Raw genomic sequence first — 21596 nt, forward strand, 5'->3', positions numbered from 1 at the left:
TTTGGGAAACTAGGAATTTTCTTAACATTATTTTGTTCGTTTATCACATTTCATTTTGAATAAGGCATTTAGTATAGGCATGGGAAATAATAAAAAAAATCATTTAAGATCTGTTACCTGTGTCATGAGTATTGAAAAAAAAAATGATCAACACGAGTTTACCAAATATCCGTGGCACAAGAAACGATAGCATTCTGGTGTTCGCAGCCATGGAGTACAATAAGAATGTTCTTCAAAAATTATCTTGAACTTAAATTTTGTTTTCATAATCTTCGGCTTGAGCTGCAACCACCACACTCATAATCATCCGGCAAAACTATTATTTTACCTGTACTTTCACTCCAACTCCGCCCATACATCCAGAAGTTATTGCTTCCTTTTTTTCTTCTTCTTCTTCAGGGCTGGTCTCCCTTTTGTTCCACTGACTTTCTGACATGTCGGGAACTATTGATCTTTATTCGTATCTTGTATCACTAAAAACTTTTGTCTTAAATCCTCGCAACAACGGCAATTTAACCTTGTGTTTCTATTTTTATCACTCTCCCCTAGTCTTTATCTCTCTCTCTCTCTCTCTCTCTCTCTCTCTCTCTCTCTCAGGGAAGCTACGTCTAAAGGAATTTGATGTAGATCAATACATCAAATGTACCGAGTTTTTTAAAGCTGACCAAATTTAATTATGATTATGAAGTCAAACCCTTCGAGTCTTCGTTATGAATGCTACGATTACAACCATAGGTCTGGTAAAATTATATTTTAAGAATCACATTAATAATTGCAGGGTTTTTTTTTTTGTTTCACGCGAGTGGATATTTATTTTAAAGAATAATGTAATTCTTTTAACGTGGTAACTTGTCTCTCGATGATGTTGTAAAGTATGTTTAGGGATCTATGTGCTTGTATGCACATTCTAATTCAGCATCAATTATTATTATTATTATAATTATTAATTATTATATTATTATTATTATGATTAGTATAATAGCTTATTATTATTATTAATTACTTTATTACAACCCTAATTAATTAATTATTCTTATTTATTATATTATAATATATCGATGTTAATTATTCTCATTATTTATTCAATTATTATTATTATTATGTATTATTATAATTATTATATATTATTGATTATTATTATGTATTATTTATTTATTATGATTTATGTGTAACAAGCGTTAAAAGTTAATTTTCGTGACATTTTAAGGTTCAGAATATGGTTCGTTACTCCTAACATTAATATATGAAGATTTTATACTTTTAAGTAAAATGATCTACGTTAACCATAACTGCATAGCGGACTCTGAAGCCGATTCCATTCAGTATGGAAATAGTAATGAAAAGCTGAAATTACTAAATAGTAATGAAAAGCTGAAATTACTTGATGCTTGCTCTCTCCAAGAATTATTTTTCGATAGCTGAATCTCCTTATAAAAATTAATTACTTTACCTGGCTGGGGTAAAGTTTTTTGATACTACATACTAAAATTGTACTAAATAACGAATAAGTGGAACAAACAAGCCAAGCTCCCCTCAAATCTGCATGCAAAGCCTAAATTCAATTTGCGATCGTGTCTCGGTTTTAAAAGTCCGAAATTAGGTTACCAGCAATAGATTGCACCGGTGGAAGTTCAATGCATTTTAATCATTTTGGTAGAAAGGATAACACAGGCACAACGAAGGTTGTCTTAGGTAATGGTTATTGATTTCTCTTTTGTCTTTGATCATAATGTATGTTCAGATCACGTACACCTAAGGTTTTCTCTCTCTCTCTCTCTCTCTCTCTCTCTCTCTCTCTCTCTCTCTCTCTCTCTCTCTCGATAAATTTCCCTCTTGGTGGATTAATTTAATGTGCGTTTGTTCCGGAGCATATACTTACATCACCTTACCCACTTAAAAATAGTAACCCTGTTTTTTCCAAAAGTGAGTTGAGCATTTTGTTTTATCATATACTGTCTAACAGTGTTCAAGTGGGGAGATGGTTTTAGAAAATGCGGTTTGCATCGTAGAATTCTTGTACAAGATTAATATTTTCTTGGATATACGGGAATACGTTTTGTGATTCTTTTTTTAACAAAGTGAGAGGCGAAACATGCCGTTGTGTTCATGTTCATGGGCTTGACTGTATTATACCATTATAATGTACTGGCAACGCGATACCTAGGGAATTCATCTATTAGCATTTCATCTGTTTCTTTAGCCTATTGGTCATATTTACTCTATAATACGCCTGGCTTTTGCAACGTCCTCCAACAATTGGTCTTAAGACAAAACAAGTAGAATAATAGGACAACCCCTTTCTCCCTTGCCATACTTTTTCACCACGACATTGCGCCACGATTCCATGGAGAAAACTAAAGGACCAGGCATTACTTGAAGCGTCACATTTTGCAGAATCCTGTTAATTAAGTCATTACAGTTCTTGCATAAGGTATAGCTCCAAAGGCAGTTGGATCTGTGTGCTTTCGTTTAGCTTTGATAACCTTGCAGTTTCAATTCCAGAAGACTTAAATGTTTTCCAAGAGTCAGATCGATCATACGTGAATAATGAAACATCGGTTTCGTAGATAATATTGTATATATATTTCAGATTTAGAGACTCGTAGCCTTATATCGTTTGTTAAGGGCATTAAAGAGCAATCACATATCCAAAAGTAAATGTGGTCCTAAGTAGTTGCTCTAAGCGAAGTTTGTTGGGGTTTCTTGCTCTTTTACTCGCTACATTTTCGCTTCCGTGAGGATGGACCTGTTGTTGACGACATAAGCCCATAGACTAAATAAGAATTAAACTAGTCTTAGGGACATAAAGGAGGTGAGGATGAACGTCATTCCTACTCAACTGTAGGATTAGAGTAGCTGGGGTGGTCGAGTGTGTGATCAAGATAGAGGTAAAGGTCCAAGGTTGGTATATGGATGCAGCTTACGAGCCTTACCTGTAGGTATTATGCAGCTACTAAGTCTGTGCGACTCTGCACAGGAGGTTTCGTCTCTGGTTTGATAGTTTGCCTATAAATGTGACAGTGACTGCAGCCTTATATTATCTCTTTCCATCCCTTAAAAGGGAAAGTCTTTCAGTGGAAAATAATAACGACAACAATGTCCCTATTATATCAGCACAGTAATGTATCCAAAATCAATGTTTTAGAGATTATTATTACATAAAATAGAAAGGAGTTCCAATAATAATTAGCTTCAATGATTAAAATTTGTGCGATTTCAGTTGGCCAGTAAAACATGTATAGGTTTCCCCTTTTCCTTTCATACAGAAACCTTTTGAAAGCTATTCCGATCCAAGTTATAATTAATAATTTTTTCAGCTGGAAGTTGAGTGTTCCCAGTACCATTTTCCTGGCTTGATTTACATTGTGGAGACAGGCGAAACTTCCGAGATATTTGTGTTGGGATACTTCATTGTTTTTACTTGAAGGATCTTTTTCTTCAAGAGAATATATTCAATTTTACAAGAAATTAACGGAATATTTTGTTATTACGCAGTGCCATCCTAAATCTTTATTAAAATTTTCTATTTAGTTTTAGATTTTAAAGTATACCGTCGGTGAACAATAGCTGTCAAATTCCAATAATTAAAAATTAAAGAAAAAAATAAGTCACGCCTTATATGCCTTTGTTAACAATTTTTAGATAATTGGTATAGCCAACATATACGCGACTTCGTTTACAAACCTATGGGAATTTCGTTTTATGATGAGAGACTGACAGTTCCTAAAATCAAGTTCGACCACTGCACAAAGTATTACGTGTGAGGGGGCTTAAGATTACAAAGTTTTCGTTAAAAAGAAAAGGTGGGTTAAAATCTTTAGGAAATTGAGTGGTAGATAATCCTACTTTTTAGAAGTTTGATACTGTTTTCATACTGGAAAATAAATGAACCTTCCATAATAACTGAACTCTGCAACTTTTATAATTTAACTTGGAAAAACTTGAGGGAAAACGGAATAAAAAGAATGGAGAGATTCGACATTTTTCCCTAGCATTGGATTGTGCGCACGAGCTGCCAGTCCAACAAAATTAAAGGATTTTAAAGAAGACTGAGTTGTTTTCCTTGCTAAGTATGTGTTTTTCGAAAAGCTATGTTTCAAAAACACGAGAGATTCGTTTCTAGTAACATTGTAGACATCTTTGAAACCGAATAGTTACAATTTGGGTAATTCTAATTTACATTGCAGTTGTATAAATATTGTCGTATAGGATCTTATACCTTTTAAGAGTGATCCCTGTCACATTGTAATCATTGTAATAGATGAATGGGTTTGGCTAATATTTACTTCCGTGCTAAATTTTGACTTTTAATCATAAAACAGTGACAAGCTTCTGTAGAAATGCAGGTTTGTTTGTTTGTATAGTGATTTTACGTTGCATGGACCCAATGGTTATTCAGCAACGGAACCAACGGCTTTACGTGACTTCCGAACCACGTCGAGAGTGAACTTCTATCACCAGAAATACACATCTCTCGCTCCTCAATGGAATGCCCGAGAATCGAGCCCGCGACCACCGAAGTAGGACGCCAACACCATACCAACCACGGCACTGAGGCGCTTTAGAAATGCAGGTGCTTTGTGTATATACCACCGTGATTCCCAAATATTCTTTTTCATCACTTAGACTTCTTGCCATATAGTATATGCCATGATGGAGTTACCGTAAAGAGAGGCATATATTCATGAAGTTGTGGTATTTTACTGGTACGGTCAGTGCACCTGTAATGTCCCGAATTCCCCTCCCTGCACCCACTTTTTTTGTCTTTTACTTCACTTACCTTCCCCGCTTCCTTTCTTCAGCCTTTCCGTTTAACACCCCTCAACTTTTACTTTTGGGTGTAACTATGGATTTTTCTCACCCTTAGATTATTGTACTTCATTTCTGCAGTTTGTGGGTTTGTGGATGGATTTACCTTGCTGTCCAACTGCTCCAACTCAACTTTTCACTGTCTTAAGCGTTGACTACCCGAAAGTGGCCCAGTTCTTGGCTCGACAGCCTGAATTTAATAATTAAGATAAAATACAGAGAAAAAAAATCCTAAATCATTAAACCTTAAAATTTCTCTCTCTCTCTCTCTCTCTCTCTCTCTCTCTCTCTCTCTCTCTCTCTCTCTCTCTCTCTCTCTCTCTCTCTCTCTCTTTTAACATACATATACGCTTACAATTAAAAAACAAAAAAATATTTACTTGTTTCTAATAAGTATATTCAGTAATATCAAACCCAATACATGATTTCTGTCTTTTGATCCCATCACATTTAATAATAATTTTTCTTGTGAATAATTTATTATATTGATTTCAGGGGTTGGGTTCTAAATTTTAGTGAACGAATTTGTTTGCATGCTTCAATATCACGATATTTAATCAAAAGAATTCAAAATATAAATTAAGAAATTTAGCTTATCTGTTTACCTTGCAGTCGTATGACACGGTCATGTTATACCCTTTGTCCTTCCAACAACTCTTATAAAAAGTCTAAAAATAGAAAACTAATCGGAATTCGCTGAACCGCTGGCTGCTCCAAGCGTCCATGGAGCCACGTGCACAGGTAAAACTACATGGATGGTCAAAGAGTGCTTGGGGAGTTTTATAATTCGTAATTTGACAAGAGATTAGTATTCATTTAGCACTTTGATCTTCATTTTTGAAGTCCATCCACACGGAATACAATCATCAGTGTCATTTGCAAGATAATCTGCCAAAATAGGTTTATTTGTAAGAGGAAATGGCCTGGGGATTTTTGCGTTACGAGCTTTGGAATTGTTTATGCAAACAAATGTTTTGACTAACTACCGTAGAAACAAATTGCTGTAATTTTCGGCATTGCAAAGATATCTCATTTATGCAGACGGCTAATGAAATGTTCGCAAAACAAATTAATTTTATAATTCGGCCTCCCTTGTAAAATATTAATAATCATTCGAAAATTAAAACTGTCCATAGATTATGCAGAATTTGTTTCTTCCAGTAACCACCTCTGGTCTTACTCTGAGTATCTCGTCTACTTTTCCCTTATAATTCTCTGTTATTGGAAGCCAGTCTGAACTGTGCTTTCCTTCATCTATCAGTTCTGATCTTGAGAACCTATTGTGTATGAGCACTTTTACAACCAAGTTTAATACGCCTGAAAAAGTGCTTACCAATGTCTGGTGAGGTATCACATTTGGGATTCCGAAGTTGTTTCTTTAGGAAGAAGCTTTTTCTTTTTTTCCTCATCCAATTCTTCTTACATTCCGGGTATTTTTTAATCAAAAATAATTACAAGAAAGTTCTCTTGCCTTAGATAAAAATGGTTTTACGCAAGAACTTTTTCATTCAGATGTCCACTTCATTTTTCGTATAGCGCCATCAACGAAAACAGGGCCTGCTTACAAGAAACCTTTGCGATATGAAAAAAAATTTACTACATTGAAGTTATTGAAAACTTAAAAGATAGGAGAAAGTATATTTGAATATGTTAAATGTTTTCTTGGCCAAATATATATCTCGGTAATTCCAGGAGCATAGGCACATGTATGTAAACAAATTTATGTCATTTTTCATATCCCTTGCAATGTTATCGGAAATTGCCTGATTGTTGTGGTATTTTAACAGTCCAAAGCATTCTCGTGTAAATGTATCCGCATGTGCATAGTAAAACTACATTTTATGGGTTCATACGACACATTTAAGCCGTAAGGGGTAGTGCCTTCAGTCAATGTCACGTGGTGCACTGCAGGCATTACTTACAGTTCTTTGCAGCGTCCCCTCGGCCCCCGGCTGCAACTTCCATTTCTTTTTACTGTACTTCTGTTCATATTCTCTTTCTTCCATCTTACTTTCCGCCCTCTCCTAACAATTGTTTCATAGCGCAACTACTTCGAGGTTTTCCTCCTGTTACAACACCTTTATGCTCTCAATTTCCCTTTCAACCTTGAATGGCCTCATAGTACCCAGTTCTTGGCCTTTGGCCTAAATTTCATAAACTATTTTGTTCCATATATGCCCATTAACGAGTGGGTATCAGTAATGAAGCTTTCTTATAATTATTCACTTACAAAGTAAGGTACTAGGTACACATATTACAAATTGAGAATCAACATATATATCACGGTGTTTTGAAGACATGCGGAACTATTCTTAGCACGTTTCAGACATTCATATTGGTAAACTGGGAAAAGTGAATGAAAGCAGATTCTCTAGTTAAGAAGATTAATAACTCGCTTTCTTATGACAATATATTGCACTGTTGTGCTCATGTAACCATTTGTTGAGTTCAATTAGACCATAGGAGTGTTGTAAGCGAGACAAAGTTCGCATTGAATTCCGACGAGTTAACGGACCTGAATTAAACACGCTGCCAAAATGCCTTCATAGAGAAAATTCGTTTGTATATTCAACTTCATGAAGGTAATATGTCGATGATTTTTTGCTTTGCAAAGACTGTAAGTAACTTTAAATTAAATTGTTTATTTCTCTTTCAGTCCTTTGTTCTCATGGATGCGGTGTTGGAGGTGTGTGCATAGGTGTGGAGCGATGCCGATGTGGAATTGGTTACACGGGACCCACTTGTTCAATACCTGTATGTGACCCGCCTTGCAGTAATGGCGGCACTTGCGTCAGCCCTGGGGTCTGCTCCTGTCCCGAGGGGTACTCAGGACTCTGGTGTACTGTCAAGTAAGTCTCTCTCTCTCTCTCATGTGGCTGTTTATTGATGTGTATCTTCAGCCTGCATCTTAATCCTACTCCAACCAAAATTACTACATCATACCATTAAGATAGCAGAAACTATTGTTACATGCACATTGTATTATACCTTCGTCTTCAAGAAAGTAATCTAATCTCTATCACGGAGTAAATGCTTCTTCATATGCAGTTTTTGCCTTTTGCTTTTTACCATGCACTTGCGACTATTGTAAGAGACATAACCTCCATTCGGTAGTTAATATGATTAACACTTCAGTGCCAGTACTCACCAACATCAAATATTTTATTACCGTCGTCACGGGTGAGTCTTGAGTATCCCCTTTCATTACTTTTCAGCCAATATAACATTGGCTATAAAACGCCATCATTATTACGTGGTTAAAATTGAAAATTAAAATTCTGTAACGTGGTCAGCTCATATTCTGGGACTGAACAAATTTTGCAAGTCTGTTGACATAACGAGGATAACCTTTCTTTTAAATTAATATTTGATAGGTTTGTGTACAATGAGAAGGATCGTTTTATATATGTATGTCCTATGTGAAAACTCAGCTGTCTACCAACTGTTACATCGTTGACTTGTTACTGGTGATGTGAAACTTTCTTGACTTGCAAAGTTGCTAGGTTTTGTTTAACCCAGTAGGTCTGCGTTATAAATTATTCGATGGTGTAATTCTGTAACAGTAGAAACAAATCTCACATTTTTATTCCCTATGTAGTTTATGAGCTGGTTTCATCATTCAAATCATATGACCTGTAACAGGCCGCCAGTGGAAAAAATGTAGATAGGAAACGTAGCACAAGAGAATATTGAGAAAATCATACCTCTCGATGTCATCTGCTAGGTCTTCTTACAATTCCAGTAGTCTAAAAATCCAGAGTTTAGGGTCAACCTGACAAACTGTTACTTACGACTTTGCATAGTTAATTTTTTTTAACTTCGTGTGTGTAACCTACGGTGATAATAGTAAATAACCTTTTATATTTGGTTCTTGCTGTTCCGAGGTGTTTTGCCTGCTGCATATTAGCAACTCTTGTGGTAACCTTTTTCACAATATGTCCTTCATTTCCACATAAGAGCACCTGTTTCTATATAATAATAATGATAAAAAAAACCTTGCTATGCAAGTCAGTAAGCTTTTTGGTGTAAAATTTAAGTGTATTCACATTTTAACATGTTAGAGTATGGTAGCGTCTCTGTAGCCCCATATATGTATATTCAGACAACTTTATATCAATTTTAACTACTTTAATTAATGTATGATTTGGCATTAACTGTGGTGAATTTAACCAATGTCCCGCATAACAAATGCTTTTGGTAGTAGATGTCTGTTGGGGTATAGGGGAGAGAAACAGAGTCTGGTGTAAGATGAATTTTATTCCCAGAAATTGACTTGTTTAGACTTGGCATGTGGCCGAAAACTGTGAGAGGTAGCTGACTGGGCATGCAGATTGAAAACTGGTGACAGGTAGGCTATCTACAGTGACGTACATTTATGCATGTGACTGCAGTCATTATACGTGATTGGCAATGGAAGCAGGCAGCTAAACCAGATTTTGACAGCTGTACAGGGCTCCTACTTTAAAAGACAAAAAAAAGGCAATATTATACTATTAGTATAAGCATTTTTCTGTGAATATACTAACGTATAATTTAGTTTGAATGTACTACTATATATATATTCCAGAGGTAAGTATGCATAATAAGTAGCCATTCCAGTCTTACTGCTTTGGTGCCTTTCAAGGTGCTGATAAGGTACTATAAGTTGCTGTAGAGTAGAGTTACAAGAAAATTTACTAGATGTATATCACCTTCACATTTTAAGGTAAAACATATGCAACCATTCCACATCCTTCCTAAGAGAATGGCCTTCAGAATGCTGTAAATCCCTAGGTTGTTATTTACAAGAAATAATTGTTGTTACAGATCTAGTTTTTGTGGATAGGACAAGTTCTGACTTTCAAACTTGGATAGGATGACAGATCTTCATCAGCTTCCAAACAAGCAGGTTTTAAGTCTGCCAGTGGAGACCTACTCCTCTTGCCCATGGTGTTCAAGGTCGAATTTCTTTTTCTCATACTTGAGGGCAATGTATGGGACTGTTAATGGAGGCTACTTGGAGACTACTACTACTTTGTGCCCTTGCAGACATGGACAGTACCTTGCAACAACACTGCAGTCTCTTCGGAGTTCTTCAAGTTGGACATTGAGGCAGAAGAACCTGCTTGGAACACGAGAGTATTTTTGCCCAATGCCATTTCACCAGGAGATGAATTGATTTCTTTCTTTGATAATGTATGAAGGCTGAAGGGGACCAAGGTAGCTGCGACTTTCAGTCCAGACTACTGCATATGGCAATAAGTGTGGCTTTGAGGATGTAGTGGGTTCTTTCTTCAATGGCTTTGGCTCTAGTTGGGGATAAAATATAAGTAAACTGATGCTCTACTCCAAGACCCCAAAACCATATTACTACCTCTACACTGACTACCCTCACTCCATAATGTCAGCCACTCTTTAGAGGTGCAGAGGATTTTTTACATATTAATTTGGGCAGGCAATCTATGTCAGGGAGGAAAGCTGGTCCTTCATTATAGGTCTATCATTGCATGTATCCAAAGTGGATTTTTTAGCAGTTGAGGAGTGCCTTGGCACAAGCTTAAGGGGTTGCTTCAAACATTAGTATTAATTTTGCGATTTATGTCAATTTGGCTGTTCTTCTTTTGGGTCTTTGAGGTCAGTGTCAGTATTTAATTTAATAAAACAGTTCATTGTACTCTTTATGACCGTTTATGCTAGACTAATATTGATACTGATCTCACCCTCGTAAAAGAAAAACAGCAAGTCATTATCAATACCAAAATCAATGCTTATGTTGGAAGTAACCTGACACGCCTATGAAGTGCCCTTGACAAACCTACAGTATTTGTTCTACTTGGTTAATGTCTGATTCAAGTGTATGTGCAGCAGGGAGTCTAAGGGCAGATGCATTCTATTAAAAAATCAAATCTAGTTGGGGGTAAACCACAAGCCCACTGATGCCCAACACCAAGATCCCAAAATCATTGATAATTGCAGACCTTCATGACAGATTTATGGCGAGAATATATTTCCTTTGGAAACAGAGGACATAATTATGCCCTCTGCAGCATCAGCATTGGGCTCCCTCATCCTGTTATGCCAGCCAATCATGGGAGGTGTAGTGGATTTTTGCCCTCATTATTTTGGCAAGGGCAGTTGATCTGAGATGAAGGCTGGTAAATTAGTGGCTTATCTAGCCACTGAGGAGTGTCTCAGCACAAGCGTATGAGGTTGTTTCCTGTGTTGGTGGTATGGATTATGGCATTGGCATTGACTTGTCGTCTAGCTGGAGGAGTGGGAGAGAATCAGTTTGTTGAAATCTCTTGAATGTGAAAATAAGAAATACTGTATAGTACCGAAACTGTCATTATATTGACTTTTGGCACCTAAGTAACATTTGCACCGTTAATCCTTTCAAACTTACGTTTGCATGTTTCAGTTCAAATCTTAGGTAGCGTTTGTACATTTAACCCTGTTGTGTGTGTCTGATGTGTTACCCTTATCACTAAAGGTTGGGGATGAAGGAAATACCGGGATATCAAAAATAGGTTCCTAATGCCTAAGTGAAGTAAACAAAATTACAGAGGTGCAAATTATGTGCAAGCAAGGAATACAGAGCAGTGCCATACTGGCGAAACATTACTGACAGACGGACAAGATTTGGTCATCACATATCGTACATTATACATATGGAAATGATGTACATTAAATACTTAGGGAGGTATATAAATAGACATGAAAGTTAAAGAATGCAATACATATGCATAAAGGTTCATATATCTTACGGAATGTTTCTCCATTTACCTACACCTCCCTCCCCCTCACGTTCGTAATACGCTCTCGAATGCCCTCTTTCTCTCGACATGGGAAATATCAACTAATGACTGCTGGGTCAACACTAGGGAATGGCACTGGGCGAAGGAAAGGACTGTTTCGCCACCAGACATGACTACCAGAGAAATATGAATTTCATAATCCCTCGACCTGCCAAAACTCATGACTACCCCGACCTTGTCCCAGCAGTGAGATGTCAGGTCTTGGATCCGTACATGTTGTCCAATAGTTAACCAGGGTAGGGGGCGGGTATGCTGATCATACCGGGTCTTAACCTGCTCAGCACAGTCCTTGGTCTTGACCTGCCACTCCTTTGAAAAGGACTCTGGGTGTACAGGGATGCATGACCAAAGAGGTCGGCTATACAGGGTCTTGGCAGGGTAGTTTCCTGTGAAATTGGGAATATGAGGTCACTACATGTCGGACTCCTCATTGCTCTATGAAATCCCAGAACTTGCTTCTGGTGAACTGTGGTCTTCCATCAGTCCTGAGGCAGAGAGGTACACCAACTTCCCAGAAGTAGTGGCAGGAAATCCTGATTGTATTAGAAGCAATAGTATCACCTTTGCATGGGACAACAGGCCATCCTGAGAGTTGATCAACTATGACGAGGAAGGCTTTTCCTGTGACTGTGAAGAAATCTGCCAAAACTGAATAGACTCAAAGTTCCACGTGGGGTTATCGTCATTCATTAATAGTTCCTGCTGCTGGGTTGGCTGCAATACCTGACATGACTCACAAGCTCCAAGTGTGTTGACAACGTCCGAGATGATACCAGGCCAGAAGACAGCCTGTCTTGCCTGGCGCTTAGTAGATTCTACGCCCCTATGACTGTCATGTAGGTGGGATAACGTGTGGCAGTGGGGGTTAGCAGGAACTTAAATTCTTGCTTATACAAAACGAGGTCACCATCAGTGTAGAGCTCGTCCCATATCTTTCAGTATGGGAGTAAGGAGTTATGCATTGTGAATAACAATGTAAATGAAATGATAACTCAAAAGTTTCCCAAGTTGTTTTGGAATAAGTAGCTTATATGGTAAATTGTTATTTGTCTTACTTGGAAGGGGATACATAAGAATGCTTATGCATTCCATTTGATGTATTTTTGTCAATAAACAATTTGAATTGAAATTGAAGAGTTATGCAGATCATATCTGTTGGAGGGGAATCCTGAGGTGCACAGTCGAGTAGGTGAGTGTAGACAGGGTCTGCTCTTGCTGCGTCTTGTAGATCATGGATAGTCCTGTTGGCATCTTGCACTGGAGACTTTCCTGAAAAGGTGGCAGTGTACACAGCCATGACTGATAGGAGGTGGGTGGCAGAAGGGGCACCTGAGATTTCATCCTCTGGTGCAGGGGGCTAACTGGGGCTCAAGACAAAGCATCAGGAATGTTCAGAGACTTGCCAGCACGCCACACAGCTGTGAAGAAATAGGGCAAAATTTTCTCCTTCAGATGCTGGAGGCGAGGATTCTTGATGGCGTCCAACGAGTAATGATTCAGGATGGTATGAGAGGGCGGTGATCCATCACATCATCAGAGTAAAATTCTGTAGGCCGGCGAGACACAGCCTACATTTTGACATTGCCAAGACCACAGCCAGCATCTCGAGCTCAGTAGTGGCATACTGTGTCTCTGCGTCGGTAAGGAATCGAGAGCCGCACTGAACTAAAAGCAGGTGTCCACTACCATGGTCCTACAGAAGGGTAAATCCAATGCTATTAAGGCGTGGGGCATCTGTCTGGAGGACAACAGGCAGATCTGGGTCGAAGGCAGCGGGAACAGGTGGACAGAGGAGTGCTAACTTGACACATCAAAAGGCCACATCATGATCAGGGGTCCAAACAAATGTTCTCTTGGGGCTCATCAGAAGGCGTAGAGGCTGCAGGTGTCCAAACAAATGTTCTCTTGGGGCTCATCAAAGGGCGTAGAGGCTGGGCTAGCAAAAATGGCAGGGGTTAACTCTGTCAATTGGTTGACTAAGCCCATAAATGATCTGAGGTTGGTCAGGTTAGCCGGAGTCGGGAAATCCTTGATGGCACCAACTTTCTTGATCAGTCGAAATGCCCTCTTTTGAGAGCATGTATCTGAAAAAGTTGACAGTAGGTGCAGCAACTACAAACTTGTCTTTGTTGAAGGTAATCCCAAACTTGTGGCACCTGGTGAGCATCTCTTGAATGTGGGAAAGGTGCGACTGGTAAGCCTCCTCATGGAGAAGGATGTCATTGATGAGCTTCACACAGTTCTTGACTCCTTGAAGGGCCATATCGCCTCGCAGATGGACTGCATCTCCGGTAGCTGCGAAGCCCATCGCTCCTCTGCAGTGTTTGAACCGACCACATAGATTAATAAAGGTAGTCAAATGCTGGTCCTCTTCAGCAAGTTCCATTTGCCAGTACCCACAGAGGGCATCAGCTGTCCTGAAAAACCAAGCCTTCAGGTCCACGCTACAAATACTGGTGAAGGGGATGGGCTGGGCGGGAAACTTGGCTATTCAGCTTGGAGGGGTCGATACCGATGTGTAAACCTGTGATGTTCTTGGCGACGAAGATGAGAGGGTGATGCCACTCTGAAGGGTCATCTCCAGCAGGCTTGATTATTCCCTGGGATACCATAGAGTCAAGGTCTTCTATGACCTGGTCCCCAAAGGCGAGAGGAACCTGTCATGGGGTGTGAATGGTGAAGGGCACAGCACCATCCTTGAGATGAATCCTCATGACTGAACCAACCACGGGCTTGAGGGGCGCTGACTGACTTGGTCTTCTTTAGAAACCAACACATCTGAAAATTTTCAGAGGCAATATTCCTTGGCAGCCGAAGGCAATATGGTGGCTTAAATAGGTAGTTCCTTGCATCTTTTGAACTGTCCAACTTCAGGAACACAGATAAATACTTACTGGAGGCAGCATTGGAGTCTCCAGGGATGTAGATAACTACTTACTGGAGGCAGCATTGAAGTCTCCAGGAACACAGATAACTACTTACTGGAAGCAGCATTGGAGTCTCCAGGAATATAGATAACTATTTACTGGAGGCATTATTGGAGTCTCCAGGGATTTAGATAACTACTTACTGGAGGCAGCATTGAAGTCTCCAGGAACACAGATAACTACTTACTGGAGGCAGCATTGAAGTCTTGAGGAACACAGATAACTACTTACTGGAAGCAGTATTGGAGTCTCCAGGAATATAGATGCCTATTTACTGGAGGCAGCATTGGAGTCTCCAGGGATGTAGATAACTACTTACTGGGGGCGCTTGGAAGTCCACCAAAGGCACAGATAACTACTTAACTAGAACAGCATTGGAGTCTCCAGGGATGTAGATAACTACTTACTGGGGGCAGCTTGAAGTCAACAAAAACACAGATAACTACTTACTAGAAGCAGCATTGGAGTCTCCAGGGATGTAGATAACTACTTATTAGAAGCAGTATTGGAGTCTCCAGGAACACAGATAACTACTTACTGGAGACAGCATTGAAGTCTCCAGGAATATGGATAATTACTTCCTGGAGGGAGTATTGAAGTCTCCAGGAACACAGATAACTACTTACTGTAAGTAGCATTGGAGTCTCCAGGAACACAGATAACTACTTACTGGAAGCAGCATTGGAGTCTCCAGGGATGTAGATAACTACTTACTGGAGGCAGCATTGAAGTCTCCAGGAACACAGATAACTACTAACGGAAGCAGCATTGGAGTCACCCGGGATGTAGATAACTATTTACTGAAAGCAGCATTGAAGTCTCCAGGAACACGTAACTTCTTCCTGGAGGCAGCGTTGAAGTCTCCAGGGATGTAGATAACTACTTACTGGAGGCAGCACTGGAGTCTCCTGGATTGTAGATAACTACTAACTGGAAGAAGCATTGGAGTCTCCTGGGCTGTAGATAACTACTTACTGGAGGCAGCATTGAAATCTCCAGGGATGTAGATAACTACTTACTGGAAACAGCACTGAAGTCTCCAGGGATATAGATAACTACTTACTGGAGGCAGCACTGAAGTCTCCAAGGATGTAGATAACTACTTACTGGAAGCAGCATTGAAGTCTCCATGGGTGTGGATAACTACTTACTGGAGGCTCTGCTTTCCATTGACTTATTAGCTGATCTGGGATGATTATTTGCTCATTTATTTCACTTACACTATCTGCCCAAATCACTTTTATTTTTGTTACGGTAAATTACCAATCTAGTGATAATTGCTTTTTACGATATTTTTTTACTGTAAAAGTAGCTCACCTCTGTAATAAACAAACTGGCACCGCTCCGCTTTCAGCTTCTGCGTGTCTTCGACCGTTTGTTTAAGCGGCTTCCTTGTGAAAAGTTATTCTAATTCTCTATCCTTTTCTTGCATTCTTGACTTATTACTTATTTGTTTGTAAAATCCTCATGTTTGTTTTAAAAGTCTGTCGTTTGCCAACAGTAAGTTGATGTAATGTGGCATAATTAATTTATTTCGTGCACTTAACCCTTAAACGCCGGAGCGGTAAATAAAAAAATGACTCCCGTATGCCGGAGGGGTTTGAGAGTGAGCGCGTATGCGGAAAAAATATTTTTTTCAAAAAATCACAGCGCGCTTAGTTTTCAAGATTAAGAGTTCTTTTATGGCTCCTTTTTTTGTCATTGCTTGAATTTTAGTATGCAACCATCAGAAATGAAAAAAATTATCATTATCATATATAAATAATGCGATATATGATAGCGCAAAAACGAAATTTCATATATAATTGTATTCAAATCGCACTGTGCGCAAAACGGTTGAAGGTAACAAGTTACTTTTTTTTTCGTTGTAATGTGCACTAAATTGCGATAATTTTGATATATAACACATTGTAAAACGATAAAAGCAACACAGAGAAAATATTATCACAAAATAATGCATGAATTCGTAACGAGCTTACGTAAACACATATTTTTTTCAAAAATTCACCATAAATCTAAATATTGTCCTAGAGACTTCCAATATGTTTCAGAATGAAGAAAAATGATTGAATATTACTATACTGTAAGAATATTAGCTTACAAATGCAGTTTTCGACCATATCTGACGAGCTAAAGTTGACCGAATGTCGAATTTTTTATATATATATTTTTTTATATGCAATTATTTCGGAAATAAGAAAAGCTACAACTTTCAAATATTTTTCGTTTTATTCTACATGAAATTGCGCACATTTTCATATATAAAACTCTATGAAATGCCTAATATGAAACGGAGCAAATATTCCGAGAATGGGACTTACGCATTTCGGAGATTTGTGGCGGAGAATCCGCGCGCGGAGATAAGGAAAGTTTTTTTTTTAAATTCACCATAAATTTAAATATTGTGCTAGAGACTTCGAATTTGTTTCACGATGAAGATAAATGACTGAATATTACTAGACTGTAAGAGTTTTATCTTACAAATGCGTTTTTCGACCATTTCGGTAGAGTCAAATTTGACCGAACGTGGTTTTTTTTCTATTTATCGTGATTTATATGCAAATATTTCGAAAATGAGAATAGCTACAACCTTCAACTATTTATTGTTGTATTATACATGAAATTGCGCACATTTTCATATATAAAACGTTATGTAACGGCTAATTTAAAATGGTGCAAACATTACCACAATCGCACGTATGATTTTTTCGGAAGAGTTACCGCGCGGACGTAAAGAAAATGTTATTTTTTTCATAAATTCACCATAAATCGAAATATTGTGCTAGAGACTTCCAATTTGTTGCAAAATGAAGGTAAATGCTTGAATATTACTAGAATATAGGCGTTTTAGCTTACAATTGCGTTTTTCGACCATTTCGGTAGAGTCAAAATTGACCGAAGGTTGAAAATTTGTCACTTATCATTTTTATATGAAAATATTTCAAAATTGATAAAAGCTACAACCATGGGTTGTTTTTAGTTGTATTGTGCATGAAATTGCGCACATTTTCATATATAAAACTTTATGTAACGGCTAATTTAAAATGGTGCAAACATTACCACAATCGCATGTATGATTATTTTCGGAAGAGTTACCGCGCGGACGTAAGGAAAAAGTTTTTTCATAAATTCACCATAAATCGAAATATTGTGCTAGAGACTTCCAATTAGTTGCAAAATTAAGTTAAATGATTGAATATTACTAAAATATAAGAGTTTTAGCTTACAATTGCGTTTTTCGACCATTTCGGTAGAGTCAAAGTTGACCGAAGGTTGAAATTTTGGCACTTATCGTTATTTATATGAAAATATCTTAAAACTGATAAAATCTACAATCATGAGTATTTTTTTGGTTGTATTCTACATAAAAATGCGCACATTTTCATATATAATACTCTATGTAACGGCTAATTTAAAATGGTACAAAAATTATGTCAAAGTGACGAAATAATTTCAGAGATGTGTCACAGATACTTTTTAGTGCGGCAAGAAAGAAATTCGCGCTTGCGCGCCTGCGTAACGATTGTAAACAAAACAACACCTTGATCCGTGAACTCCCAGCATCCCCCAAGGCGCGTGATTCAAGAGTTTTCGGCTGGTAGGCCTAAAAGTATTTTTCCGCGAATTTTTAAAAAAACTTTTGTATGTCGACGTATGTCGACGTAAAATACGTCCAGTCGGCACCCGAGAGACAAAAAATGTCGACGTAAAATACGTCCAGTCGGCGTTTAAGGGTTAAGAACCAAGTGTAAACACGCTGATTACTCTCTCTCTCTCTCTCTCTCTCTCTCTCTCTCTCTCTCTCTCTCTCTCTCTGACACAATCGGACACACAATCGATTCCTTTAATTATCTTTGTACCTAATGCGAATAAAATATATTTTTATACCAACCTTTGCATACTCCAATCAATTCGGTTTGCTCAAAAGGGTTCCCGTCTCTCCTCCCTCCCTCCCCTAGCCGGCCGGCGCCATTTTGACCAGACAGTTCGTAAACCGTACACAGAAAAAATTAAATTTAGAAAATTTCACTTCATATAACGTAGTTTCATTACTTCACACTCATGATTTAACTTTTAAACACATTACTAATAATAGAAAAACTGTGAAAATGGGGACATTTTGGGTTGGCTGAAACGAATTATCCTGATTCTTTTTATTTCTTATGGGAATATTTGTTTCATTTTTCGAACAAATCGTACTTCGAACAGTCTTCTGGAACGGATTAAGTTCGAAGTACGAGGTACTACTGTAAGTGGATGTTGTACATACACAGCAGACACACCCAATAGCTGGGGCTAAAAACATGCAGATAGTTTTAAGAAACTTTAAGCACCCAACCTTGACCAGTAACAATAATTAGAGCTTGAAGAATCTTAACTAGTGCCTTCTTCCAACAAAAATTTAATCAATACAAACATACTTCATGTAATCATCAAAATTCGGTGAATTTAAGTCATGAAGTTACAATCTTTGCTGAGCATCTTTAAAGCTGTAGAAAAACTTTTGTTGTGCCCCCCTCTTTTTGCCTTTCTGTGATCACAGTGATTATCATATTCACTATTTTTGTAATCCCTCCTGTCGATTCTCATATTTATCTCACTAGTTTTACTAATCAAGAACTTTTAGTTTTGGTACCGAGATGATCTACTGCTGAATCATCAGTAAATATATAGTTCTATGTACTATTGGATTACAATGGACCCGACTGGAGCACTACCAAATGTTAACCAGCAAAAATAAACACCATTATCATCATGAACCCAGCTGACATTCACGAGTACAATGTGCTACCTTAAACACTGACAAAACTTAAATTATCAATTAATGCTAATGCACCGAAACCTAAAATCTCCACAATAATGTATAGACACAAAGATGGTATGCGTCGACGACATGCAAAAGTTAATGTCTCATATCATAGAATATCTTATAAGCTATTGAAGCTATTGATTAATGAGTCCTTATTTCTTTTCCCCTCAAAGGAAGTGCAAGTACGTACCCAAGCAAGTGGCCTACACCAGAAGCTACAAGAAAGTGGTTCCCCAAAGAGTCCAGACTCACTGCGGAGCCTGGGGATGGAAGAGTTGCACATCTGTCAGACAGGTGTATCAGACAGTCACCCAGAAATTTTATCGCACAGTGTACACCTGTAGCAATTCCCCTTAGGGGAAACTGGGTATCACCAGTGGTCGTTCCTTTTAGTCTCCCGTTTCGCATGATTAATTTGATTTTTCTGTAATTAAAAACATGCTGCTTTTTGAAAAAAAATCTTGCATAATATATACCTATATTTAAGATGTATAAAATGTGAAAGTCTGTGTATGAAGGTCGTGTCGTTTCTATAAAAACTAAGAGTTGTCTCACATAGAGATATATCTAGATATAAGTAGGTAAGGTTTATTATAGGTTTAGGAATATATTAGAAACAAACATTCATAATGGACGTAAGGCTGTATACATTTGCTTTTAACATAACAAAAAAGGAATATCCTTAAGACATGTTACATATCCTTGTACTACTCGAAGTCCAAAGATAAACACTATAAATATTCTTTTCTTTAACAAATTTCTCTTTTGTAAAGATTAAAGTAACCTTTTATCTAAGTTATATTTTAGAAAAAAGCATTTAGCCCGTAACTAACCTAATCTGAAAACTAACAACTTTCCATTATGTTACAACATAAAATATATAATATGCTAATACACATGCACGTACAAAAGCAAATAAGCCAAAAGGTTTTCTTAAGATAAATTACAATATACATACTAAAAGTATAAAAAGAATTCAAATCATAATTACAGGTTATTGTAAGAACATATCCTATGTAATGACTGATATCAGAAGTAATTAGATTCCACTCTTTACGTACAAGAAAACCACAGGTATAGTTGTTCTAATGTATATTTATCCTGATTGGAGGCAAATGTCCTCCTTTCTAGGCAAGGTAGCGCTTGCTCGTTCCTTCTTTATCTCTCTTAAATAAAACTGGCCCTCTCAGGTTCTGTCATTGATTATTGTTTTATTATTTCACATTTTTCGTTCAGGTAATTTTTTCTTGTACTAAATATTAAATTTGTTCTGCATATCTATAATTACGTATAGTAAAATTAATATTTTTATAAGGGCAACTGTAGTATATGCCCCGGCATACGTGTGAAAAAAAAAATTTCGGATTGAAAAATTATCCAGGACCCATAAGTAAATGGTCAAGGGTTGAAAATTTTTTTTAACAATTGTAAAAAAGCATAAATACATATTAAAAAATATTTTTTTTTTAGACCAATGAGTAATCTTGAAATTCCGGTCTATATATGGATGAGTACATGCTAAGGCTATAGTAGTTAGTAATTTTTAAGATGCCTGAACAATGATGTGTGTGAAGTACTATCTCCTTTTTTTCGGGCCATTTCCATAAATGACTGTAGACGGTATTTAGGTTGTAGAAAGCTATGTTCAATTAAACAATCCATCTTTTTGGTTCATTATAGGTCAAAATTTTCCCTCTTAAAACCATATGCTTGCTGTACATAATTCTATAGCTTAACTATTTCTATGTGAGTGTGGATATGTGATTGCGTGGTGGTGTCAAAAATGATGACAAACTATCTTCCATGGTGTGATGTGACTCAACATTTGGATTTGTTCTTTGTGTTGCCCTGTTTCCATGATATAAATAAGCGTCATCTGAATAAATGTGACTGAAGAAAATCGGCCTTTCATTCAAAACCCAACACAATTCCAAGGTTTTTAGCATCTGTGTTTGTTACTTTATTAGTTTTGTTTGTTACTTTATTACTTAATAAACTAGGTCAACAGTGAAAAATTCCAAAAGGCAATGTTTTTGTCGAAAGCTTCTTGTCAAAATGCAAATGACAAATTGATAAAGGTTACTTCAATGCACAAATGGTTTTACTAACTAGTTTCACTTAAAAAGTAACATGCTGGTCAAGTATACTTCATAAAATAAAGTAAGGGAGAGAGACATGAAAGAAAGTAAAGCAGAGCAAACAATCTGTTTTTAAATAGCCTAAACATAGAATCTTACCCCTTTATCGGTTTGATGG

The 21596-nt window shown here is 37.4% G+C and overlaps 1 protein-coding gene across 3 annotated transcripts in view; it reads left to right on the forward strand.

Moving 5' to 3' along the window:
* The window catches only part of LOC135216031 (uncharacterized), a 922226-nt gene extending 900986 nt beyond the window's left edge, over positions 1–21240 (forward strand). For all 3 annotated transcript variants that reach the window (XM_064250970.1, XM_064250973.1, XM_064250971.1), the window contains 2 exons: positions 7466–7658; positions 19514–21240. In XM_064250970.1, coding sequence (XP_064107040.1) covers positions 7466–7658; positions 19514–19697 — 377 coding nt within the window. In that variant the 3' untranslated portion in view covers positions 19698–21240. The remainder of the gene's footprint in view (positions 1–7465; positions 7659–19513) is intronic.
* The last annotated feature ends 356 nt before the right edge of the window (positions 21241–21596 follow it).

The sequence above is a fragment of the Macrobrachium nipponense genome, chromosome 6, assembly GCF_015104395.2.
Source record: "Macrobrachium nipponense isolate FS-2020 chromosome 6, ASM1510439v2, whole genome shotgun sequence".
In the NCBI taxonomy this organism is placed as follows: domain Eukaryota; kingdom Metazoa; phylum Arthropoda; class Malacostraca; order Decapoda; family Palaemonidae; genus Macrobrachium; species Macrobrachium nipponense.